The 20,406-nt window shown below is 58.0% G+C and overlaps 7 protein-coding genes across 7 annotated transcripts; 5 read left to right on the top strand and 2 right to left on the bottom strand.

The window, feature by feature from the left end:
* Nucleotides 1–104: 104 nt before the first annotated feature.
* SCHCODRAFT_02616547 (uncharacterized protein) lies at nucleotides 105–830 on the bottom strand. Its single transcript, XM_050344763.1, has 2 exons — nucleotides 502–830; nucleotides 105–448 (listed from the first exon to the last, which is right to left on the bottom strand). The coding sequence occupies exons 1-2, from the start codon at nucleotides 791–793 to the stop codon at nucleotides 360–362; spliced, it is 381 nt and encodes a 126-aa protein (XP_050201844.1). The 5' UTR covers nucleotides 794–830; the 3' UTR covers nucleotides 105–359.
* Nucleotides 831–2,641: 1,811 nt separating this feature from the next.
* SCHCODRAFT_02616545 (uncharacterized protein) lies at nucleotides 2,642–6,115 on the top strand. The gene is made up of 5 exons (XM_050344762.1): nucleotides 2,642–2,770; nucleotides 2,819–4,563; nucleotides 4,616–4,761; nucleotides 4,820–5,378; nucleotides 5,429–6,115. The coding sequence occupies exons 2-5, from the start codon at nucleotides 2,926–2,928 to the stop codon at nucleotides 5,675–5,677; spliced, it is 2,592 nt and encodes an 863-aa protein (XP_050201843.1). The 5' UTR covers nucleotides 2,642–2,770; nucleotides 2,819–2,925; the 3' UTR covers nucleotides 5,678–6,115.
* Nucleotides 6,116–6,294: 179 nt separating this feature from the next.
* SCHCODRAFT_02616539 (uncharacterized protein) lies at nucleotides 6,295–7,874 on the top strand. The gene is made up of 3 exons (XM_003034587.3): nucleotides 6,295–6,638; nucleotides 6,686–6,849; nucleotides 6,903–7,874. The coding sequence occupies exons 1-3, from the start codon at nucleotides 6,459–6,461 to the stop codon at nucleotides 7,738–7,740; spliced, it is 1,182 nt and encodes a 393-aa protein (XP_003034633.2). The 5' UTR covers nucleotides 6,295–6,458; the 3' UTR covers nucleotides 7,741–7,874.
* Nucleotides 7,875–9,264: 1,390 nt separating this feature from the next.
* On the top strand, nucleotides 9,265–11,415 carry SCHCODRAFT_02616535 (uncharacterized protein). The gene is made up of 3 exons (XM_003034586.2): nucleotides 9,265–10,032; nucleotides 10,081–11,008; nucleotides 11,061–11,415. The coding sequence occupies exons 1-3, from the start codon at nucleotides 9,398–9,400 to the stop codon at nucleotides 11,091–11,093; spliced, it is 1,596 nt and encodes a 531-aa protein (XP_003034632.1). The 5' UTR covers nucleotides 9,265–9,397; the 3' UTR covers nucleotides 11,094–11,415.
* A 43-nt stretch (nucleotides 11,416–11,458) lies between these two features.
* On the top strand, nucleotides 11,459–14,717 carry SCHCODRAFT_02616532 (AMP deaminase). The gene is made up of 13 exons (XM_050344761.1): nucleotides 11,459–11,724; nucleotides 11,784–11,967; nucleotides 12,027–12,437; nucleotides 12,488–12,675; nucleotides 12,725–12,738; nucleotides 12,789–13,138; nucleotides 13,188–13,222; nucleotides 13,274–13,454; nucleotides 13,503–13,689; nucleotides 13,742–13,803; nucleotides 13,854–14,170; nucleotides 14,221–14,361; nucleotides 14,419–14,717. The coding sequence occupies exons 1-13, from the start codon at nucleotides 11,521–11,523 to the stop codon at nucleotides 14,611–14,613; spliced, it is 2,469 nt and encodes an 822-aa protein (XP_050201842.1). The 5' UTR covers nucleotides 11,459–11,520; the 3' UTR covers nucleotides 14,614–14,717.
* Nucleotides 14,718–14,927: 210 nt separating this feature from the next.
* Nucleotides 14,928–17,552, top strand: SCHCODRAFT_02616528 (uncharacterized protein). The gene is made up of 13 exons (XM_003034584.2): nucleotides 14,928–15,095; nucleotides 15,169–15,193; nucleotides 15,248–15,319; nucleotides 15,373–15,458; nucleotides 15,511–15,536; nucleotides 15,583–15,636; nucleotides 15,688–15,740; nucleotides 15,787–15,932; nucleotides 15,986–16,088; nucleotides 16,145–16,244; nucleotides 16,319–16,540; nucleotides 16,631–17,111; nucleotides 17,213–17,552. The coding sequence occupies exons 1-13, from the start codon at nucleotides 15,043–15,045 to the stop codon at nucleotides 17,349–17,351; spliced, it is 1,560 nt and encodes a 519-aa protein (XP_003034630.1). The 5' UTR covers nucleotides 14,928–15,042; the 3' UTR covers nucleotides 17,352–17,552.
* SCHCODRAFT_02570438 (uncharacterized protein) lies at nucleotides 17,372–19,626 on the bottom strand. The gene is made up of 3 exons (XM_003033990.3): nucleotides 19,277–19,626; nucleotides 17,762–19,198; nucleotides 17,372–17,711 (listed from the first exon to the last, which is right to left on the bottom strand). Exons 1-3 carry the CDS (start codon nucleotides 19,490–19,492, stop codon nucleotides 17,496–17,498), a joined length of 1,869 nt encoding a protein of 622 aa, XP_003034036.1. The 5' UTR covers nucleotides 19,493–19,626; the 3' UTR covers nucleotides 17,372–17,495.
* Between the last annotated feature and the right edge of the window lie 780 nt (nucleotides 19,627–20,406).

The raw sequence follows: 20,406 nt of genomic DNA, 5'->3' as shown, positions 1-20,406 counted from the left end.
CTTCCTACTCTCATCACAACGATATTCAAGATCTCTACGTTACACATTTTTCTTGACTTTGCGACCTTCTCCCCCTTGATCCTACGCATCAAGTCAAGTCTCCTGCCCGGTTTATGAAGGATAGATATTTTGTTCAAATGCAAGTTAAGCGTCCACTACGGTCACCCAAAGCCTGGGTTGGCCTGGGCGCGCCTGGCCTCCTCCTCCCATGCGTGACCATCAAGTACTTGCGGGATAAACCGGACATCCGGGAGACTATTCACGGGACGCCGCTGCCATCCATCATACGCAATTTATCAGTTTCGTCCATGTTTTCTCCTCCCGCTCCCCTTCCCGCTCCCAATCCCTGCCCTCGAACGTCAGTACCCTTTGGAGCGGCGCTCGATTCGCTGCGGGAGGGTAGCACAGCTCTCCCAGCACATGAGGGTGTAACAAAGCACGATACGGGGTGAGTCAGTCATCATGAACTTACCTGCGCGCGCGCTGAGGGAATACATACAGTACGTGCCTTGACAAAGTACGTAAGGCCAGCTGGCCGTATCCTGCCCGCGAGTGTCACGAGAGCTGCTGGCTGCAGCAGTCGGAAGGTGCGCCTCTGCGGCTGAATGACGACAGGGTTACCGGGCGATCGTGGTGGCTGGGGTAGCGCGCTTCGCTGTATTGCGCTGTCCGGTGTGATGATAGGCGGAAGAGGGTGCTTTGCAGGGTGCGCTGAGCGCGTCGGACGATAGCTGTCAAGCTGCGTTTGGGGGGTCGCCTTCCCTGCTTCGTTAGGCGTGGTGTTGGAGATCATCGGTGGCGTGGGCGTGGATAAGCGAGGTGCGTCTCCTGTATGTCCCCCCGAAGCTCTTTCTATGAGTCCCCGAAGCCTTCTCTTCATTCACGTTATCAGCGTACTTCCTTCGCGCATTCAAGGATATCCCTCGCTGATGAGTGAACGTCTTCCGCCTCGCTTGGGACGGTTCTTTTGCATGCTGCTGCGGGGACAATATCAGGGCAATATGCCCGACGCTAAAGTCACAAGTACACCGTTCCTTGCACGGTGGGATCGCGCAAAGAAATGGGGTCTAACAGCGCACCGGTGTCCGCGCAGCGACTACCCAGGACTTCCCATCCTCAGCTGCGGTCGCCTGACGTTTCTTGTCCGATTGTGTGCTAACGAACGGGTGGCGCACCTAGCGTGACACATCAGGCTTCCCATGGCATTTTCCTGTAGCCATGCTACCGCCTAACGCTCTTCTGTCTCCCATAGAACAATTGGAAACGGTCTTTCGGATTGCTGTGCGCGTTTTTGAGCTTCACAGCGATGCTCTGCCTGAGTCATTAATCCTCCTCTGTCGATCCTCAACCGCGCTCAGGACAATCCGCGCCATAGTTCCTTTTGCTTGACAAATTTGTACACCATTGCATGAGGCACGCTCCGCAAAGCGCAGACGCCAACGGCGAGTTGTTGAGTTTCTGGTAGGTCACGGTGACAAGTGCTCGGGATTTTCGAACGGCATCAAATTGGTATAGCACGTCAGGAAAGAATGAACGGGTTCAGATATGCCAAGCGGAGGTACCTGTGGGCGCTTGACAAAGGATGGAAGACGTCACCAATTCACGGACGTTCGACAAAGCCCCCAACGTCATGGGAGATTGGCGAGCAGAATATACTCCTCGTCGCTCCCTCTCGACGTCAGGACACGCGGCGTACTCGCTGTTCATCGTGTGCTATGTCGGGGAGGCGCGCTCTGACACGCCCGGCTGGCCCGAATGTGCGGGCAGAGCTGTATTGGCGGTCATTGTTGTGTCTTGTTGTGCCGTGGGGTACTTCAACATAGGATTCCCACGCCACCAGCTCGGAATCCCGGATCCGTTATCCCCGTTTTGATGAAGGGACCCGGTGTTCAATCGCGCGTCCTTACCCATGACGCATTGTCATCACCTCCCCGAGGCTCTCCGGCCAATTCGGTACCGCTTCTTCGGCGCTTCTGTTCTCATGCAGGTTGAGGGGGGAATATTGCGCGCCACCGAGTGTACTATAGCTAGGGCTACTCCCGAGCGTTGCCGTGGGGTCGGGGGCGGGGCATGCACGTCCCCCCGGTCAATAAAGACGATCTCGGAGCGGAAGGCGTTGATTACTGCGCTCATCGGTGCGTCGCGCGCAGTCGGCACGCGCAGATGGAAGACCGGACGTACTCCAAGGGCTCGTTCACCCTTGGAGTGCTCAATTTGTCGAGACGCGGTCAAGAGGATGACGTCTATGTTCCCACGGATTGTTGTAGTACTTATAGTTGATGACCGCGTTCGGCGGCGAGCATACACGCCGAGCCACAGCATACACGACCTAGGGCACAGACAAGTTTATATGACAAGTACCTGCATAATTGCTCTTGCATATTAACTGTAAGCGCGTCCCCTGCAACTCCCGTCAACCCATCGTGAACTGCCACCGCCAACAGTATACAAACGCATATGATATCTCAACAGACAGAGATGGTTGAACCAGCAGTACAGATTCGCATGTCCTCTTCTTCGCGTACGGCGACGCCGACCCAGGAAAATCCAGGAGGTGAGTGTCTAGACGATTCCCTTCGATTCCATTCTGGGCGCGTGGCGCTCACGTGGAGACGCGATCTCAATTTTTGGACGTTGGGAACTGGCACCATCCCCCCGCTGGCTCTTGTCCGATTCGAGATATTTCCGCGTGTTTTCGCGTCTTGAAGATGCCCCTCTGATCCCCTCTTTCTTTTTTCTTCAGATTTTCCGTCATCCCCTCCTTCCTCTGGTGCGTGGCGAGCCATACGCGACGACGTGTCCTGACCGATTCTCGCAGAGTCCCCCGTGCATGAGACGTCTGTAACAGGACCTGTAGCACAGGACGAACCGCGCCCGGGCGTGAAAGATCCGCCAGTTGGAGATCCGCACCGCGATGCTTTGGGAATGGCGCCAGACTCAGGACGATTGCCACCGCTCGGTCACCCACGACGCCCGCAGCAACCACCGTCTTTATCGCAACGATCTCAGCGCCCCCTTCACTCAGATCTTGCACAAGTCGGCGCCGTTGGCCCCCCTCCACTCTTCGGCCAGCATGCGTACGCCCCCGCGTCGGGCTCTCACTACAACCAGGGCTCTGGCTTCGCGAACCAATACACGCTCGCCCAACCCCAGCAGTCTCTGAGCATGGTCCATTCGCCCCCTGCACCCTTCTTCCCCGGCTACGCTATGCCGCCCGACAACGCCATGATGCCTCAAAACATACACGGCAATTATCCCATGATGCAGCATCACGGCTCGGTGTACGGGTACCAGCGTCAGTCGCCGCCTGAAGGCTCGCCAGCACCACATACACCCTACGCCGGCGCAGGCCCATCCCAGGTGTACTCCCCGCAGGTGAATCCGTCCCCTCCGCCATTATCACCCTCGCACTCCGGCTCGCCCACGTACTCCGGTTCAGGGCAATTCCAGTCCTTACGTTACTCCACTCTCCCCAACGCTCAGTATGGCTATCCAGCTCCGCCGCCATCGTTCTCCGCCTCCCCACCCTTGTACCAGAGCCCTCCATTCAACCCGGGATATGCGACTTATGCTCCTTCCGGTGATTCAGACGGCTCACAAGGAACCTGGTGGTTCATGCCCCACGCCGCATCGTCGTACGACTCCGCGCAACCGCCGTATCAATATACGATGGGCTATCCACAATCGCTGCCGCCGCCGGACTCAGACACGCCGCCATACACGCAACGGCATACACCAGCGCCCGTTCTCGCCTCGCCCGTCCCTTCGCCACGCTCCGCCGTACCAATGGCGTCGAGCGCCCGTCCTCCAGTAGTCCCGGGTAGCGTCTCCTCGCCCCTCGCTCTATCACCACCGTCGTCGCAACAGTCGCCTAGGCCCGAGAGCAACAGCGGCAGCTCCTATCGCGCCGGTGGTAGCGAGCGAACGCCCGTGCGCCGCCCATACCACCCGAATCCGCCCGCTCACCGTTCGGAGTGGGTCATGTGGGTAGGAAACGTGCCCTCGGACGCGACGCATGAGGAGCTTTACCGCTTCTTCAACGTGCCCTACGCTCCTGGCGAGAATACTACCGGCGTCGTCTCCATCTTCCCCATCTCGCGCTCGAACTGCGCCTTCGTCAATTACTCTGGCCAGGGCCCGCTCGAGGAGGCCATCAAGCGTTTCAACGGCAAGCAACTTCGTCCGAACGATCCACGGTGTCCGGGCTTCGTCTGTCGTGTGCGCAAAGTGGACGACGACCTCAAGGCGGGTGTCGGCGCGCAGAGGGGGATGGGCATACACTCCAAGTGGATTCGCGACCAGAACAAGAACAAGTTGAAGGCGGGTCCGCCATCGGTTGCCTCGGCCACGTCCGCCGCCTCGGAGGACGCGCCGCCTACCACTCCATCCAGCGCCTCCGGCGACGTCGTCGCGGGCATGTCGAACCTTTCTATGTCCAGCGACGACCAGTCCGCGACGACTGGTCTCAAGTCGAACAGCTCCGGCTCCTACGCGTCTACAAATTCCAGTCTTCTTGCGAGTCACTTCCCGAAGCGGTACTTCATCCTAAAATCGCTCACGCAGGTACGTCGCTCGATCCCACCATCGCCGAAACCGCCGACTTATCGATACGCAGTACGACTTGGATCTCTCGGTTGAGAAGGGCATATGGGCGACGCAGAAGCATAACGAGGGCATCCTCGATCAGGCGTACCGCACGTCGAAGGACGTTTACCTCATCTTTGGCGTGAACAAGAGCGGCGAGTTTTACGGGTATGCGAGGTGCGCGATTTTCATTGGCGGAGCTCGAGGCCTAGACACTCATTTTGTTTCGCTCTAGGATGGCGGGGCCTGTCAAGGGCGAGCGCAAGGTATCGTGGGCCAGCCGTGCGGGCGACTTCTCACCGTCGGTATCGCCCACGACCGGCCGTCATAATTCGATCACGGCTGAGGAGGGCATCGCTTCTTCGGCCGCTAAGTCCCCAGTCACCAACTTCCTATCACCAGCGTCGGGCCGCCTGGTCGACAACTCTCCTCTGCCGCTCAGTGGGGACTCATCGGCGCGGCCTACTGCTATGCAGCAGCCGCAGCCTGCGAAGAGTGCGCCAGCCGAGTTCGGCGCCCGCCACCAGCTCTCTCTGAGCATGCACCCGGTCGGGCGGCATACTCACGAGGACCAGCCGAGTCCCGAGTTCGCGCTCGACGAGACGGCGCCGCTCAAGGCGCAGCGGAACGCTCCGGCGAGTGCTACCACAACTGACGCGTCCGTGCGCGCGTCTGGTGAACGGGAGCAGTCTGAGCCGTCGAAGCCGCCCATTCCGTCACGTACCGACAGCGGCCGCGAGGAGACATGGGGCGAGTCGTTTAAGGTGGAATGGCTTTGCACGAAGCGCCTACCCGTGAGCACACGATTCTTTCATCTTCTACGCTAGCGCTAACTCTATGGTAGTTTTTCCGTACGCGCCATCTCCGCAATCCCTGGAATCACGATCGGGAGGTGAAGGTGTCGCGCGACGGGACGGAGCTCGAGCCAGCCGTTGGGCAGCGCCTGCTCGACGAGTGGGAGAAGTTGGCGAGCGAGCCGATACCCTCCCCGGCGGCCGAAACCCCTGCGGCTAAGGATGCACCATCTCCAGCACCTAAGCGGACAACCCCGGCCGCACGAGAGCCCCGTCGCCGAGACGCCGGGGGTTCATGATCATGATATACGACGATCATTCAAAAACATCATCGCACGACCACTCACAATCCCGCATAAACGCATCGCATTCATCACGGCATCCACAGCATCTCGGTCTTTCCTCTCGTGAGTTGCTCAACCAATTGTTGGATTAGGGACTGGGTCGTCACACGTATCTCCTATAGTACCCTTCGCACTGTGCTCCGCGCAGCATAATTTGCCAGTACTTACCTACTTACCATCATCCTCCCTGCTTCTCTGCATGGCATGATCTTGTCATTCACGAAACAAGTAATGTCGACGTCCTCTTCACTGCACGTACCTTCTTTTGGATATTGCGAGGTACCCTCCGCTTGTCGCGCTATTTACTAGTCGCTGTCTGTTGTCCTGATTACCCAGTATGTAGCTATAGCTCTGCTCTCACCGTTTGGCACCAATACACGCATTCACGCCGCACTGTTATCGTCAGAGTATCACTGGCTTTGATCACGTTCTATGATCCTCGACCTTGAGGGAAAGTTCATGTTGGACTTGGGTCGAACGCAGGCGTGCACGTGGATTCACGTGCGCTCGGCCCCGGATCCCTCGGATCAATTCCAATGACAAGCGCGCCGTCGCCGAACACCCTCCCTACTCTTCCCTTCAACAGCTCTCGCCCCCGACTCCAGGTCTTGCTTCCTTAAAGGTCTCTTGATATATATCTTTGTCCGAGTATCTTGCACCTCGCATTGTAAGCGAAACACCACATATCGCTACAAACGGTGCAAGTTTCGACGCGCACGCGGCGCAATTGCACCTTATGGCAGACACGAGCTCCGCCACCGATACAACTCTCGCCGCAGACCAGTCCATGGAGTCCGACTCGTCGACGCTCACCTCTGTCTCCGATGTCACCGACATAGCTAGACGCGGGCGAGATGCGGTATACTGGAGACCAGACGGCGATGCGGTCTTCCTCGTAGACGGCGTACTGTTCAAGGTTGGCTGCTTTCTCTGTGCCATACAAAGATACGCATATACAAGTAGATCCACAGCTTCCTCATCGGACGCGACGGCTCTGCATTTGAGGACATGTTCACTTTGCCGAACAAAGGTGACCTTGCCATTCGAGGCTCTGAAGAAGAGCCAATCGAACTGCATGGCGATACGGCGGATCGTTTTCGAGCCTTATGTTGGGCGTTGTACGCTCTGTACGTCCGTCGTATATGATTTGCACGTGGTGTGAGCTCATCCTTGCCCCTAGCCCGACGGAGATACACTCACAGGCCACAACGGACATAGACCTTCCGCGCATGCTGGATATCGCCGAGATGGCGAACAAGTATCACTTCAAGGCATTCGAGAAGTGGGCGATGGACATGATATCGAAGTACAGCCTCCGGAACAGGAAGACGCAGCAGGATTACTTGTCAACGAGCTGCCCGCCAGAAGTTCTCGCTCGCATCCTTCGTCTTACCGTGCTTTGCCACCGGCAGACCTTCCAAACGCAGGTCGAGCGTATCTGGATAGCGCGCTTGAGCGCTTCGGACACCGCGTCCTTCACACACGCCATCGACGTTGCCGACAGTTTCGGCTTGCGCGACTTCCAAGGACACGCCTACTATCACCAGCTCCTCGCTATGAGTACCGACGCTACGCCCGAGTCCGGTGGCCTCGCTACGCGCTTCGAGCACCCCAGCCTGCACGGCGTGCAGCTGATGCGGCTGCTCAGCGGACATTGGTCGCTCACAATGTTCTGGGCGCGCTTCGCGGAGCAAGGAGTGGTAGTGCCGGCGGCAGGCGGCTGCGACACCGCGCGCCACCATCCCAATGTGTGCGTGAAGGCTTGGGAGGGGCGATGGGCAGAGGCGGTGCGCAGCGAGAAGGTTCTCGCTTTGCCGCCGTGCGATGTGCTGGGCAAGGGGCGGGCACTACAAGCAATTCTCGCGTCGGACTCCGTCTCGCATGGGTGGACGAATGCGCATTGCCGGAGGAATGCGTTGCAGGCGCTCCAGGACACGCTCGACCAATTGCAGGAGACGCTCGCAGACCATTTCCTTGGCCCCCCAAGGGAGGATGCGCCGGACGAGTCGATGGAGTAATTGCTTGCTGTACGTGCGTACTTTGGGCTTCGCTGGGTTGGACACTACATATACGCTATCCATTCCTTGTTACTTGAGCTTCGCTGTGACCTGTATTCACCGCCTGATTGGAATGCCACATCGCAGTTACCTGATTTGCTGCGGCGAAGGCCGATTTGGGGACGTCGAACCCGGTCCGCAAATCCGAAATCGGTGTCGTCGGCGTTGCCCCTGCTTCCGTGCCACCAACTGCTCGCCATTCGACGTTTCTACCTCATTTTTATCTCGTCTCGACGAAAAAGTGAATGCATTTTGAACCTCAAACCATGAAGCTCAAATTCCCGAAACAGCATGTCGAGTGGATAAGCGCCCAGCGTTCCACACCGGGTCTCTGGATTGCTTCCCGGCCCTCGATTGGTCCAGGTGTCGGTGGTTCCCTTCACGTACTAGGAATGCCGTCCTCGCACTGCTGAGGAACAGCTGGTGCCATATCATCGACACTTCCCACAATGGAAGCCAGTCGCCGCTTTACGCAATATTAGCGGTGCAACGGTGGCCTGCCCCCGATCTTCATCTCTGAATTGCTGCTCGAGGAGCTGATGCCGCCTCGCCGATCTGAGAAGATAGCTGTCAGCGCTTTGGACCTCACGGCCGCACGGTCAGTGAATACTTGCTGGGGCTCATGCTGTGTGGAAAGGCGCTAACAGATAGATCGCGCGATTCCCTGCATTCTTTCTCGGCGAACAAATTCAGGACGGTTAGCCGAGCACGGTGCCACCCGAAAGTCTGCTCTTTCGTGGCACCGGAGTAGATGCGCTGCACTCATTGTCAAACCCGACCTTGACGAGTGGTACCATTCTTCCTTCTCGGCTAGTCCCGGTGTGCTGGCATCCATGTCCAGGTCTGCCTGCTGTGCCCACAGACGCGGTTACAAGGTTTCGATCGGTACACTTCCTTTACGTCGCGCCTATACAATGCTAGTGGCTTCACGCGTAGACTCTCACCCCTCCCTCGGCAGACGCCGCGCCAGAGGCGCTGGCTTCGCGTCCTCTGGGCCAGGGCTGGACAGTGGCGTGGTGAATGCAGAGCGACAACCTGTTATAGCAAGGAACGTCGGCTGGCGATGTCAGTCCGGCACCCCAGTGCCTCGTCTCGCGAAGTCAGCTCGCTCACGTCCGTCTGTCAGACCTTCTAAAGCCCGGCCGTACCGGCTGACCATGGCGATATGGGTGGTCTAATCAGTCTGATGCGATTGAATGTCATCGTCCGTCTCTATACATACGCTCGCTACCGATGCTGATTGACAGGCTCGCGGAGTCCGTAGTGAGCCCCTTGCAGGCTACAATCACCCCTACCACTTCGGCTGTGAGAGGCATTGGAGGCTTCAGATGGTTAGGAGACACTCGAAGCACGATTTGGGCTAGTCAGATAATCGCGCGAGGCGCCGAATCGCCGGGGCGGATGATAGTGCGAACGAGTGTAGGGCGATGTGATCAGTAATACGACTTGAACTCCACCATTTCCATCCTTATTCTGTCCACATCAGCGCATCGAACGCGTCTGCGCTGGAGCCAAGCTGGAGCGAACAAGGTTATAGAACCCCCGCAAACGCACAAACATATGTCAATAGACCCCGAATGTGCCATCACTCTTCCCCGACCGGCACCCTCACCTCCCCATGGGCAACAGTCCCTCATCCCCCTCGCGCCCGCGCGAGCAGCGGCACGACCGCTCGTCGACTGCGTCTCTCTCACCGCGCCCCATCCGCCACAACCGTCGCTCGCTCGAGCTGCCCGATCTCGTGCCCTCTCTCGCCCTGCAGAACTCCTTCCGCCGCCGCAACGACATCCCCCCGAAATCCGCCTCGATCCCTATCCCTCACGCCGCGCCGGACGACCCTGCGCAGAGCATTCGCCCTCAGAACGTCTTCTCCACAGAATCTATCCCAGGCTCCGCACGTCGGTCCTCGCGCTCCAGCCGTGGCAGTAAGACTAAGCGCGGGTCTGTGAGAGTGGAAGAAGTGGAGGTACAAACCATTGAGGAGGTGTATGGAAGTGTGGATGAGCTTCCCCCACCGCCTGTTCCTCCGGGGTCGTATGTGCCTGAGACCGTGCTCTCGACGATCCCCAAGGGCCTCGAGACGCGATCGAGGGTGTACGCCGACACGGACAATGACACCCTGATGGCGAAGAAGGATACCCCGGATGGGACCACCCCGTCTATCACAAAGGTGGAATGGAAGGCGCCTGCGAAGACAGTCTCCCTTCTACGAGCAGATGATAGCTGGGAGGGGAAGGTTCCCATGCATCAAGAGTGCGTACAGCTGTCCGTTCGCAGTTCGCCTTGACTGACTTGCTACAGGGGAGATGGCTTCTATGTAGAGCTGGAGCTAGCACCAGGAACACATCATTTCCGTTTCTGCGTGGATGAACAAGTCCGCGTCGCAGATCATATCCCCACCACTGTCGATGACAATGGCCAACTCGCAAACTACATTACCGTCCTCGGTCGCTCCTCTGGCGACAGCAGCCCCGCCCCTACCCCCGAGTCGATACGGTCCCCCGCCCTCTCCCCTCGTCACGCACACGGTTACTCCTTCTTCACTACCACCAGCTCTACCGACAGCACCGACAACATCTACGAGCAAGTCATGCACTCGCTCGGCACCCACAAAGACTACCATACGCCCGTACCCGCACCCCTACCACCACGAGGGCGAAAAAATCGAGAGAAGTGGACCTCGGAGATTCCCGAGGAACTTATCGCCGCAGCCAGGGAGGAGGACGAATATCTCAACGCTCAGCCTCATCAAAATGCGAACGGGCAACACGTTCATATTCAGGGCTTCCGGCCAGCGCCATGCGTCCCGCCAGCACCGAGTATGCCCAAGCACCTAGACCGGCTAATCCTCAACTCGTATCCCGTCGTCGTCCAGAGTCCGTCTGGCAGTCCATCTCGAGGAGGCGGCATGCGCGAGCGCGTCGTCGACCGAAACACTCGTCGCGAGATACCCGGGATGAGCATGGTCACGACTGACGCTGAGGACCTCGAGCAAGGCATCCCAGTTGCGACTGCCAGCGGCACGAACCTGACAGCTGCGATGAAAAATGGCCACGCTCCTCGAACACCGACTACTCCAGCGCTGAAGGGAGGCGAACCCCGTGCGCCCGCATTGGACGACAGCAGCGTTCTTCCTGTACCAAGCCACGCCGTGCTGCACCACCTATCCACCAGCTCCATCCGCAACGGTGTACTCGGCGTTGGCACCACGACGCGCTATCGTGACAAGGTATTTACTTGGCATTCTCGTCTCATCCCCTTTTCACTCACCCATCCCTCAGTATCTAACGACGATCTACTACAAACCTACGTGAAGCTAGATGCCCTCTGTTGTACTATCAAAACCGCTTCGTGCTTGCTTTATTGTCTGTTTGCTGATCACGACCCATCGCTCTTATGTTGTATCCCCCATCACGTCCCATTGCTCGCTATATAGACGCCTAATCGCTCATTGTTCCCGGAAGGTCGCTCATGTGTCCATAGTTACATTCGTCTCGGATCGGTTCGTGTACTCATGGACTGCTTAGAATACCCCTGTACCATCCACCTACGGTGAACGAGAGTCTGTATGCTTTTGCATCATGACCTATGCATACACACGACTGGCGTGACCTGCTGAACTTGGACTTAGCCAGACTTGATCGCGGCCATTGTTCTTTGATCTGGAATGCCTCCGTCGCGATCGCAGTTCACCACAGCGCATGTTCGCTTTTTTCGACGCGTGCCTTGCTCCCGACTGCCATGTCCGACACGCCCCATATGATTGATTCACCTTGCGGTAGCCCCGAGCCCACGACGCCGCGGGCGACGGAGGTGAACGCACCGAGCCTGTCGCAGCGATCGCTGGAGATGTACCAGGACGTTGGGCAAAGCACGCCTGGGCTGGAAGTACCACCGCCCCGCGATGGCTTCTTCGACTACAGCCAGGAGAAGTCGCTGCAGCACGTGCGATGAGTATCCCTCTTACGGCTGTGCTGCTGCTCATATGCGCCTCTCGCGGTTAGATCGAGGAAAAGTACTGGGCTCATCGTCGGGGATCGGACGCGCCGTCGGAGGCGACGTCGGCCGGCCACTCGTACGCGGGGCTTCGGTTCCAGCATCCCCCTGGCGAGCTACCGACGGGGTCTAGTACGTTCGAAGAGGAAGAGGACACGCACATCATGCCAGAGGTCAACGTGCATGCCCCTGGTACGTCGCACCAATGCTTGCTTTCGAACGACTATCTGAGGTGATGTTGTGCCCCCCAGACAATGCACTCAATGCAGAGCTCGCTGGACTGTTCTCTGCGTTCCAAAAGTGCCTCGACCTCCGTGACAAGTACATGCTTCGCTCGAATCAGCGCCTGGGCGACAACCCTAAGGACTACGACGGGCAGTTCAGGGGATTAGACGACGCCCATGCCGACGTGTCCGGTATGCGCCCGGGCACGAATTACGCGACGAACAACCCCGACAAGGTCGACAAGCCCGCGGAACCGTGGAAGATATATCCTACCCCGCCGCCACCGCATTGGCACTGGAGAGATACGGCTGCGGTGCACAGCGACAACACAAAAGTGGAGGAGTTCCGCTTCGAGAACTGCCACATTCCCGGCGCGCATGAATGGGACTTTGAGATCGACGATAGGGGCGTCTTCCAGGTCTACAAGGATAACACAGGTGAGCGATACCCTTATGCACTCATTTGAGTGATCCTGACGCATGTTCAGAGCCAGACAAAAAGCCTGTCTTCGACATCCCTACCATTCGCGAGTACTTCGTCGATCTCGACTACGTCCTCGGCGTCATATCGGATGGCCCGACGAAGAGCTTCGCCTTCCGTAGGCTGAAATACCTCGCCAGCAAATTCACAATGTACAGCCTGCTCAACGAGTTCCAAGAACTTGCGGATATGAAGGTCCGTCCTTCGGTACCTCCCTACCTCCGGCCAGGCTAACGCTCCCCAGAGCGTCCCGCACAGGTACCTTACCCCGTCCACGCACGCGCGCTGCCATACTAACGTACACTCAGGGACTTCTACAACGTCCGCAAGGTCGACACGCACGTGCACCACTCGAGCAGCATGAACCAGAAGCACCTCCTGCGCTTCATTAAGTCGAAAATGAAGCGCTCGCCGGACGATGTGGTCATCTTCCGCGATGGGAAGGAGCTGACGCTGAAGGAGGTGTTCGAGTCGCTGAAGCTGACTGCGTACGATCTGTCGATTGACACGCTGGACATGCACGCGCACTCGGACTCGTTCCATCGGTTTGACAAGTTCAACTTGAAGTACAACCCGATTGGCGAGTCTCGTTTGAGGGAGATCTTCCTGAAGACGGACAACTACATCGAAGGGCGGTATCTGGCTGAGCTGACAAAAGGTACGTGGATGAACCGGCAGCCCAACGATTAGCGGCTCATTATCATCAGAGGTCATGACTGATCTCGAGCAGAGCAAGTACCAGGTTTGTCTGGCGTGCATGTTTACCGCAGGTCGCCGATTGACCCCGTCGTAGAACTGCGAATGGCGCATTAGTATCTACGGCCGATCCCTCGATGAGTGGGACAAGCTAGCGCGCTGGATCGTAAACAACAAGCTCTACTCGCACAACGTTCGGTGGATGATCCAGGTCCCGCGCTTGTACGACGTGTACAAGTCGAATGGCTCGGTGAAGACCTTCGAGGATATCGTTATCAGTGGGTAACTTCACCTTGGATCATAATTTGTACTCACGCAGTACCCAGACGTTTTCAAGCCGTTATTCGAGGTCACGAAGGACCCGACGTCGCATCCGGAGCTGCATGTATTCTTGCAGCGCGTCATCGGCTTCGACTCCGTCGATGATGAGTCCAAGACGGAGAGGAGGATCTACAAGAAGTATCCTTATCCGAAGCTGTGGGACACGTATCAGAGCCCGCCGTTCTCTTACTGGTGCGTCGACGAGTTTTTGTCCTTCTTCGGACCCTGTCTGACGTGCATTTAGGATCTACTACCTGTATGCTAACATGGCGAGCTTGAACAATTGGCGGAGGCAAAGAGGATTCAGTAAGCGCTTTCTGCTTCCAATTACCTTCGGGTATCTGACGCCTGTCCAGACACCTTCGTCTTGCGCCCCCATTCTGGCGAGGCAGGCGACACCGATCATCTAACCTCCGCGTTCCTTACCTCGCAGTCAATCTCGCACGGCATTTTGCTGCGCAAGGTCCCTGCGCTGCAATACCTCTTCTACCTCAAGCAGATCGGTATCGCGATGAGCCCCCTCAGCAACAACGCCCTATTCCTCACTTACGAGCGCAACCCGCTGCCGGACTTCTTCAAGACGGGGCTCAACGTTAGTTTGAGTACGGATGACCCGCTGCAGTTCCACTTCACGAAGGAGCCGCTGCTAGAGGAGTACAGCGTTGCTGCTCATGTGCGTCCCGTCGATGTAGTGTCTAGAGCCTCCTTCTGATCCCCTCACAGATCTACAAGCTCCCTCAGAGCTCGCTGGCCGAGCTTGCGCGGAACTCTGTGCTGCAGAGCGGCTTCGAGATGGAGATCAAGCGTCACTGGTTAGGCCACCAGTGGTATCTCCCTGGTGCGGCTGGTAACGACATCAACAAGGTATGCATCCTCGGATCCGTTGATCCATCATCAAATCAATTGACGCCTCTTTTCTAGACGAATGTGCCAAACATCCGCCTTACTTTCCGCCATGAGACGCTGCTCGAGGAGCTCGATATGATTGCGGGCAAGATTGCCATGCATACTGCGCCAGCTACGAGTCGCTCGGAGGCGGATAAGCTCCGCAGAAATTTGGTGCTTCCATCTGTCGATAACCTAGCCGCAGGAGCGATGGCAGGCCCTCGCTCTTGAGCACTTCGACCACGACTTGCTCGTTTTGCCGAGTTTATCTGCGTGACACCCTGTCAAACTGTAGCATTAGACTATCCGATGGCACCTCTTGACAACACTTCCACATGTGAACGTTTGAACATCCGCTCCGCTGCCAGCGCGCTGGCAGTATATCTGCTAGCTCAACCTATTGTTTCCCAAAGGGGAATACTGCGCCTGGCTAACGCGATCACGCGGTTGCTCCGCCATCGAAGCCTGCTGTCCACGCGCGTCGCTGATGCGGAGGCAAAGTGACGTTCTGTTGTTGTTACCGCCAGCGCCTGATCAGCTGTATCCCGCCGGCCTGCTTGTTCCTTCCCACCATCTCTATCTCTTCTCTCTCCTATCATCTGCGTAATCGCAGTCCTTTCATTTGAGTGCTGTGCGCTTGTTCTGTGGCTCTTGGATATAATGGCGGAAGGCGAGACTCGCAAGCCGCGCACGCTGGTTCTGTGCTTCGATGGGTGAGCGCGGGCTGCGTCGTGAAGGAGGCGGGTTGCTCAGAGGACGGTGGGCTGATGGGGCGATCTCTTGCAGGACGCAGGGGCAGTACGATGAGGATGTATGTATTCACTCTCGCTCATCCCCCTCCCTCTCGACTCATCGACCGCCGCAGAACACCAATGTCGTCCGCTTCTTTTCTCTCTTGCGCAAGGACTGTTGCGACGAGCAGCTGTGCTACTACCAGGTTCGTCCTCCTCTCCTCATGCGACTCCAGCCTTTCACTGGACATTGCGTCAGGCCGGCGTCGGTACGATCCTCCCGCCGGGTATATGGGAACCTGCGGTGGAGTGGCTCGCGAAGACACTTGACTTGGCGTTCGCTTGGTATGTGATGACTATGCTTCTCGAGGACATGTGGGCTGACGTTGGGGTATAGGTATCTGAACCAGCACGTTATGGATGGCAGGTCGTTTGATAGAGCTGTTGACTGGCGGCTAATCACCCGCAGGATATCGCTACTTGATGCAGAACTATAAGCCGGGGGACAAGATTTGCCTTTTTGGTGAGTTCCCAGGACTATAAGAAAGGGTTCTAGCTCACACTTAGTTGACAGGATTTTCCCGAGGCGCCTACACCGCTCGTGCGTTAGCTGGGATGCTGTATAAGGTGAGTGTTCTGTTGCCGTCTTTTACTTATCTCTGACATCTACCAGGTGGGCCTACTGCCGCGGGATAATCTAGAGCAGATTCTCTTCGCTTTCAAGCTCTATGTTCGCACGGACGAGCAAGGCGAAAAGCTCGCTGCCGGCTTCAAGGAGACGTACTGCCAGGACGTGACTATCGAGTTCGTCGGGGCCTGGTGCGTGATCCAATTATTCCTGATACGTTTGCCAACTCTGACGTATGATATAGGGATACCGTGTCCAGCGTCGGGCTCATCATGGGCAAGACGCTACCCTTTGTAAACTCGAATAAGGCCATCAAGGTCTTCAGGCATGCTCTGGCTTTGGATGAGGTGAATTCTCCACTGTCTTACAACAGGAAGTTCGAATGCTGATCAAGCGTTTCCAGCACCGGGCGCGGTTCAGGCCGAACCTGTACCACCGCCCCGTCCCCGGCGCTCCCGGTACGATCGACCCAGGCCACAATAGCCCCATCCTCGACGATAATGGTGCGTGCTTAGAATGACTGTTTTCAGAGACATACCGTCTCCATAACTTTTGTACAACAGCTCATTATTTTCAGGCCGCACGCACCTCATCCGGAAGAAGGGCGGCGCTAAAGACGCACGGAACGACAAGCACGCTAGCTCCAATGGGGGCCTCTTCAACCACTTCCGCCGCAAGCCCGTGAAGGAGATGAGGTTCACCGAGGCTGGGATTGAGGTCGTCAAGCCCGGCGAGCCAGAGACGAGGGACGAGCCGGAGACGGATGTGCTCGAAGTGTGGTTCCCGGGGGCGCATAGTGGTAAGTTTCATCGCCTCCAAAGCTTTCCGCTCCCTTCAGCCTTTTCATTTTCGCTCAATGACCCTTGAACCTTCGCTTACCCTCCACCAGACGTCGGCGGCGGCGAGGTCGCCAACGAGGTCGCGCACAGCCTCGCGAACCAGCCGCTGCTCTGGATGACACGTGAGGTCATGAAGGCGCAGTGCGGGGTGCAGTTCGAGCGTGCGGCGTTCGCCCGGCTGGGGTTCCCGCCGTTTGAGTATCCGTCGGCGCTGCCGTCGCCGGCGCAGCAGGTGTTGAATTTGCCTGTCGTACACACCGCGGAGGGTGGAGAAGCAGGGCCCGATGTCGCTCCCGCCAACGGGCACGGTCCCGGCGCTTCTGGTCACACTGGCCACAGCGGTTGTCAAGGCAGGACATCTAGTAACGCGCAGTTCAAAGCCGCGGTCGACGAAGAGAACTGGGACCGGGAAGACGCGTTGTCGCCCATCTATGACCAGCTGAAGACGGACAAGATCTGGTGGCTCCTCGAGATCATGCCGCTGAACTACGTCTACCAGGACGCGGAGGGTAACTGGCATAAGACGTTTGGGTGAGTGGCTGCGTTCGTTTTTTTAACCGTGCTCTATCTTGAGGCATACCGACTCTCGAGGCATCCATTCTGAGTAGGCGGCGTATTCACACAGTCTACAGCTGCCATAAAGGGGCCGGCCGCGTCATCGAGGGCAAGCCGTACTTCCACGTATCCGTGAAGACGCGGATGGAGGCGCTGGGGTACAAGCCCGAGGCAGAGTGGGAGGGGGGTGAGGGGGCGGTGGTGTGGGTGGAGTAGTGGAGGAGAGGGATGGAGGAGAGGGGTGCTGGAGTGATGGAGAGGGGTGCTGCAGGGCCCGAAGGATAATGATGAGGTGGCAGTCGAGTATATGAACAAGCGACGACCGTGATGATTCTCCATTACAAACTATACCGATGTACATTAGTGGACTACTATATCATTGTGGACTACTATGGCATTGATGCGCATCGAGCCCTCTGCTTTGGAGGCGTTTTCGAGTTGAAGTGAATTGAAATCTGAGCTTCGTAAGAGTTCGTTGATCTCTGACCTACGAATGCCGCTTCTGTTGTGCGTATTGACTACCAAAATGAACTTGCAAAATTCCTCGTCGGGTGTAAGAACTTGAGGAGCGTAGACCTAGATCAAACCATTGCCTGGCGCAAGCGCCGATCATCGCACAGACAGACCATGTTCGTCGCTCGACTTGCACTCAGTTGACGAAACATAGCCGAGTCTTTTGAGTGCTCCGCGTAGGTCCCGAGAAAGGTAATCACCACCCACGACATGGGCATCCCATACTCAAACCGACTCTGCAGAATCCGGCCGACCACGCCGTCGCGCACTTCACACAGGCTGAGTGTAAGCTTTTGTAAATTAGGAAGAGCAGGCGCAATCGAGCCCGCCGGGTTAGGCCGCAAAAGCTGGAACAGATCATACCCAGCAATGAGGGTATCGCCTTGTACGGACAGATTGCGCAACCCGGCGAGTTGGGGCAGCATAAGTGAGCGCAGGAGCGTCTCTTCCTCCATGAGTACCTCGGAGAGGTCCAGGGACTCCAGCCCCCTTACCATGCGCCCCAAGAACGCGAGCCAGACCTCCGCGTCGCGGTCGGGCCACAGAGCGCGAGAGGCCTGCTCGGACGTGCCCACCCACAGATACCGGAGCGCCGGGAAGCTCAGCGCGCTAAACAGCCCGTTGCGCGTGCCCTCGCCCGCGAGGCGGAAGGACTGCAGGGCACGGTGCGTTAGTGGAGCGTGCGAGAAGCTGCGCGCGGCGAAGAGGTTGACGTTGAGCTGCGTGAGCGCGGGCGCGTAGCGCAGGATCCACAGCACGTCCTCCTCGCTGAGCGGGCACCGCCCGAGCGCGAGGGCGGTCATGCGCGCATAGGGGATGCCAGCGGGCAGGGCGCGCTCCCGCCAGTAGAGCTCGCGCAGGACGGGCGCGGAGGCGGCGAACCGGGCGACGAGGTCGGTGTTCGCCCGGTGTGCTGCGGTGAAGTCGTCGAGGGTGACGCTCAGACTTTCCAAGCGCTCCTTGTCGGCGGGCGGGACGCGCGAGAGCGGCCGGAGGGCGTACTCGTGGGTCCAGAAAAGGGACAGGGATCGCGTGCGCGGCATGTTGGTCAGGACGAGGTCGAGCGTGCATGGGCAGACATCGGGTCCCTGGCGGGGTATGCCGAATGGAGCATCGAACGCGACGTCTAGCGGGAGCATCTGCGCGCGTTGCGTGTACAGCTCCGCGACCCTCCGCCTGGCACATTGCCACTGGCCATCGCACTCCCGGACGTTGACGTGCGTCCAGAGCGCCGCTTCGCCCAGCGCGGTGGCGCGCCAAGTACTGCAGACGTGCGACAGCCGCACGGATGTGTGCGATTTGGTGGCAAGCTCGGCCTCGACGAGGAAGATGAAGATTGTCGACAGTAGCTCGGTGGGCAGGCGATCGATCAAGGGCGGCAGACCCAGTGGGACGGCGCGAGGAAGGAGCGCGCGCCAGAAGGTGGGCAGGGGGCCATTGGGGAGGATGCCAAGCTTGCGCAGCTTGAGCAGGGCGCTACGAAGCCCAAATGAGGTCTCTAGCAGCGTTGCGGAGGCTTCCGGGTTTATCATGCCAAGGAAATCGACGAGCTATGGAAGCAGGGAGTGTCAGTCGCAACCTCGCTCGAGGGAGCAAGTCATGTAGCGGGCGAGCGGGCAGGTACTCACCTCAGCGTCCTCATTTGGGATGTCCAAGACCCTGGTGAGTGCTGCGGGGAGAAGGCTGAACGACACTCTTTGACGGCCGCCAAGTCTTGGTATCTCGACGTTTGGAGTCGATTCTGCAGACTCGTCGGGGTCCGATTCTGCCAAGTCTTCGTCTTGGTCTACCCATGCAAATCCGTCGTCTCGCCATAGTCCTGAAATCCCATAGTCGGCGTCCATGCCCAGTGTGTCTTGAAGAGCTTGTGCGTGTGTTGATGAAGTCTTGAACCAGCTGTAAGACTGGTTCGATGGTTGCGAGGGATAGTCGGCAGTTGCGTCAACCGGGGGATAGCGCGTCAACCGGAGGACAGCGCGTCAACCGGAGGACAGCACGTTAACTGAGGGAGGGCCCTAAAGGAGGGCGAGGCCAAAATGAGGGAAACCGTCAACCGGTGGAAAGAGGCCAAAACCGAGCCGTGCGCGGACTGCGTACTTTTATGTCGCTTGGGCTTTGTGGCCAAGCGCCAGTAGGCCCAGAGCAGCAGAAACCAGCCCGAAACATATTCCACGCAGGACATGCACCGTGTCTGTCATTGACCAGCGCTGTTCTGTCTGTTGTCCCGTATTCTGACTACCGATGTCGCTAGCGGTGCTGTGAACAGACTGACTCGAGCAGACCGTCTGGAAATCTGAGGAAGCGACACGAGCCGTCAAAAGGACCATGGTGGGAGACAACCAGACGAGCGCCATAAAAGGAATAACAAGCCCTTTGAGTTGCCCGCGCTTTGGAATTGGCCACATTTTTGCATGCACTGGCGCGGGTGCGCGAACTTGTCCTGCGGCGCCGGACCAATAGCCTGCCAGTACCGGTCTGATACTTGGCTCGAACTGATGATCGACGGCCACAAAACCGGTACCCAGATCCCGTGGCGCCAAGCTGCATCGCTCTGCCCGTCGAGCACTATCCCACCATGACCCAGTTCGCAGCATGCTCATGATTCTCGCGCGCCACGGCTGTGAGCTGCCTCGCCTCCCCGCAGCGTACCAGCAACCCTTACGCCACGCCTCTCTGATCCTCACGCGCCTCTCCGAACGTCCCCGCGCGAAGTCCTCCTCCTACCTATACGCGACGCCGTCCTCCGACCCCCCCCCCA

This window comes from Schizophyllum commune (assembly GCF_000143185.2).
Source record: "Schizophyllum commune H4-8 unplaced genomic scaffold SCHCOscaffold_3, whole genome shotgun sequence".
NCBI classification, from domain to species: Eukaryota; Fungi; Basidiomycota; class Agaricomycetes; order Agaricales; family Schizophyllaceae; genus Schizophyllum; species Schizophyllum commune.
This window is presented reverse-complemented; position numbering and strand designations above follow the sequence as displayed.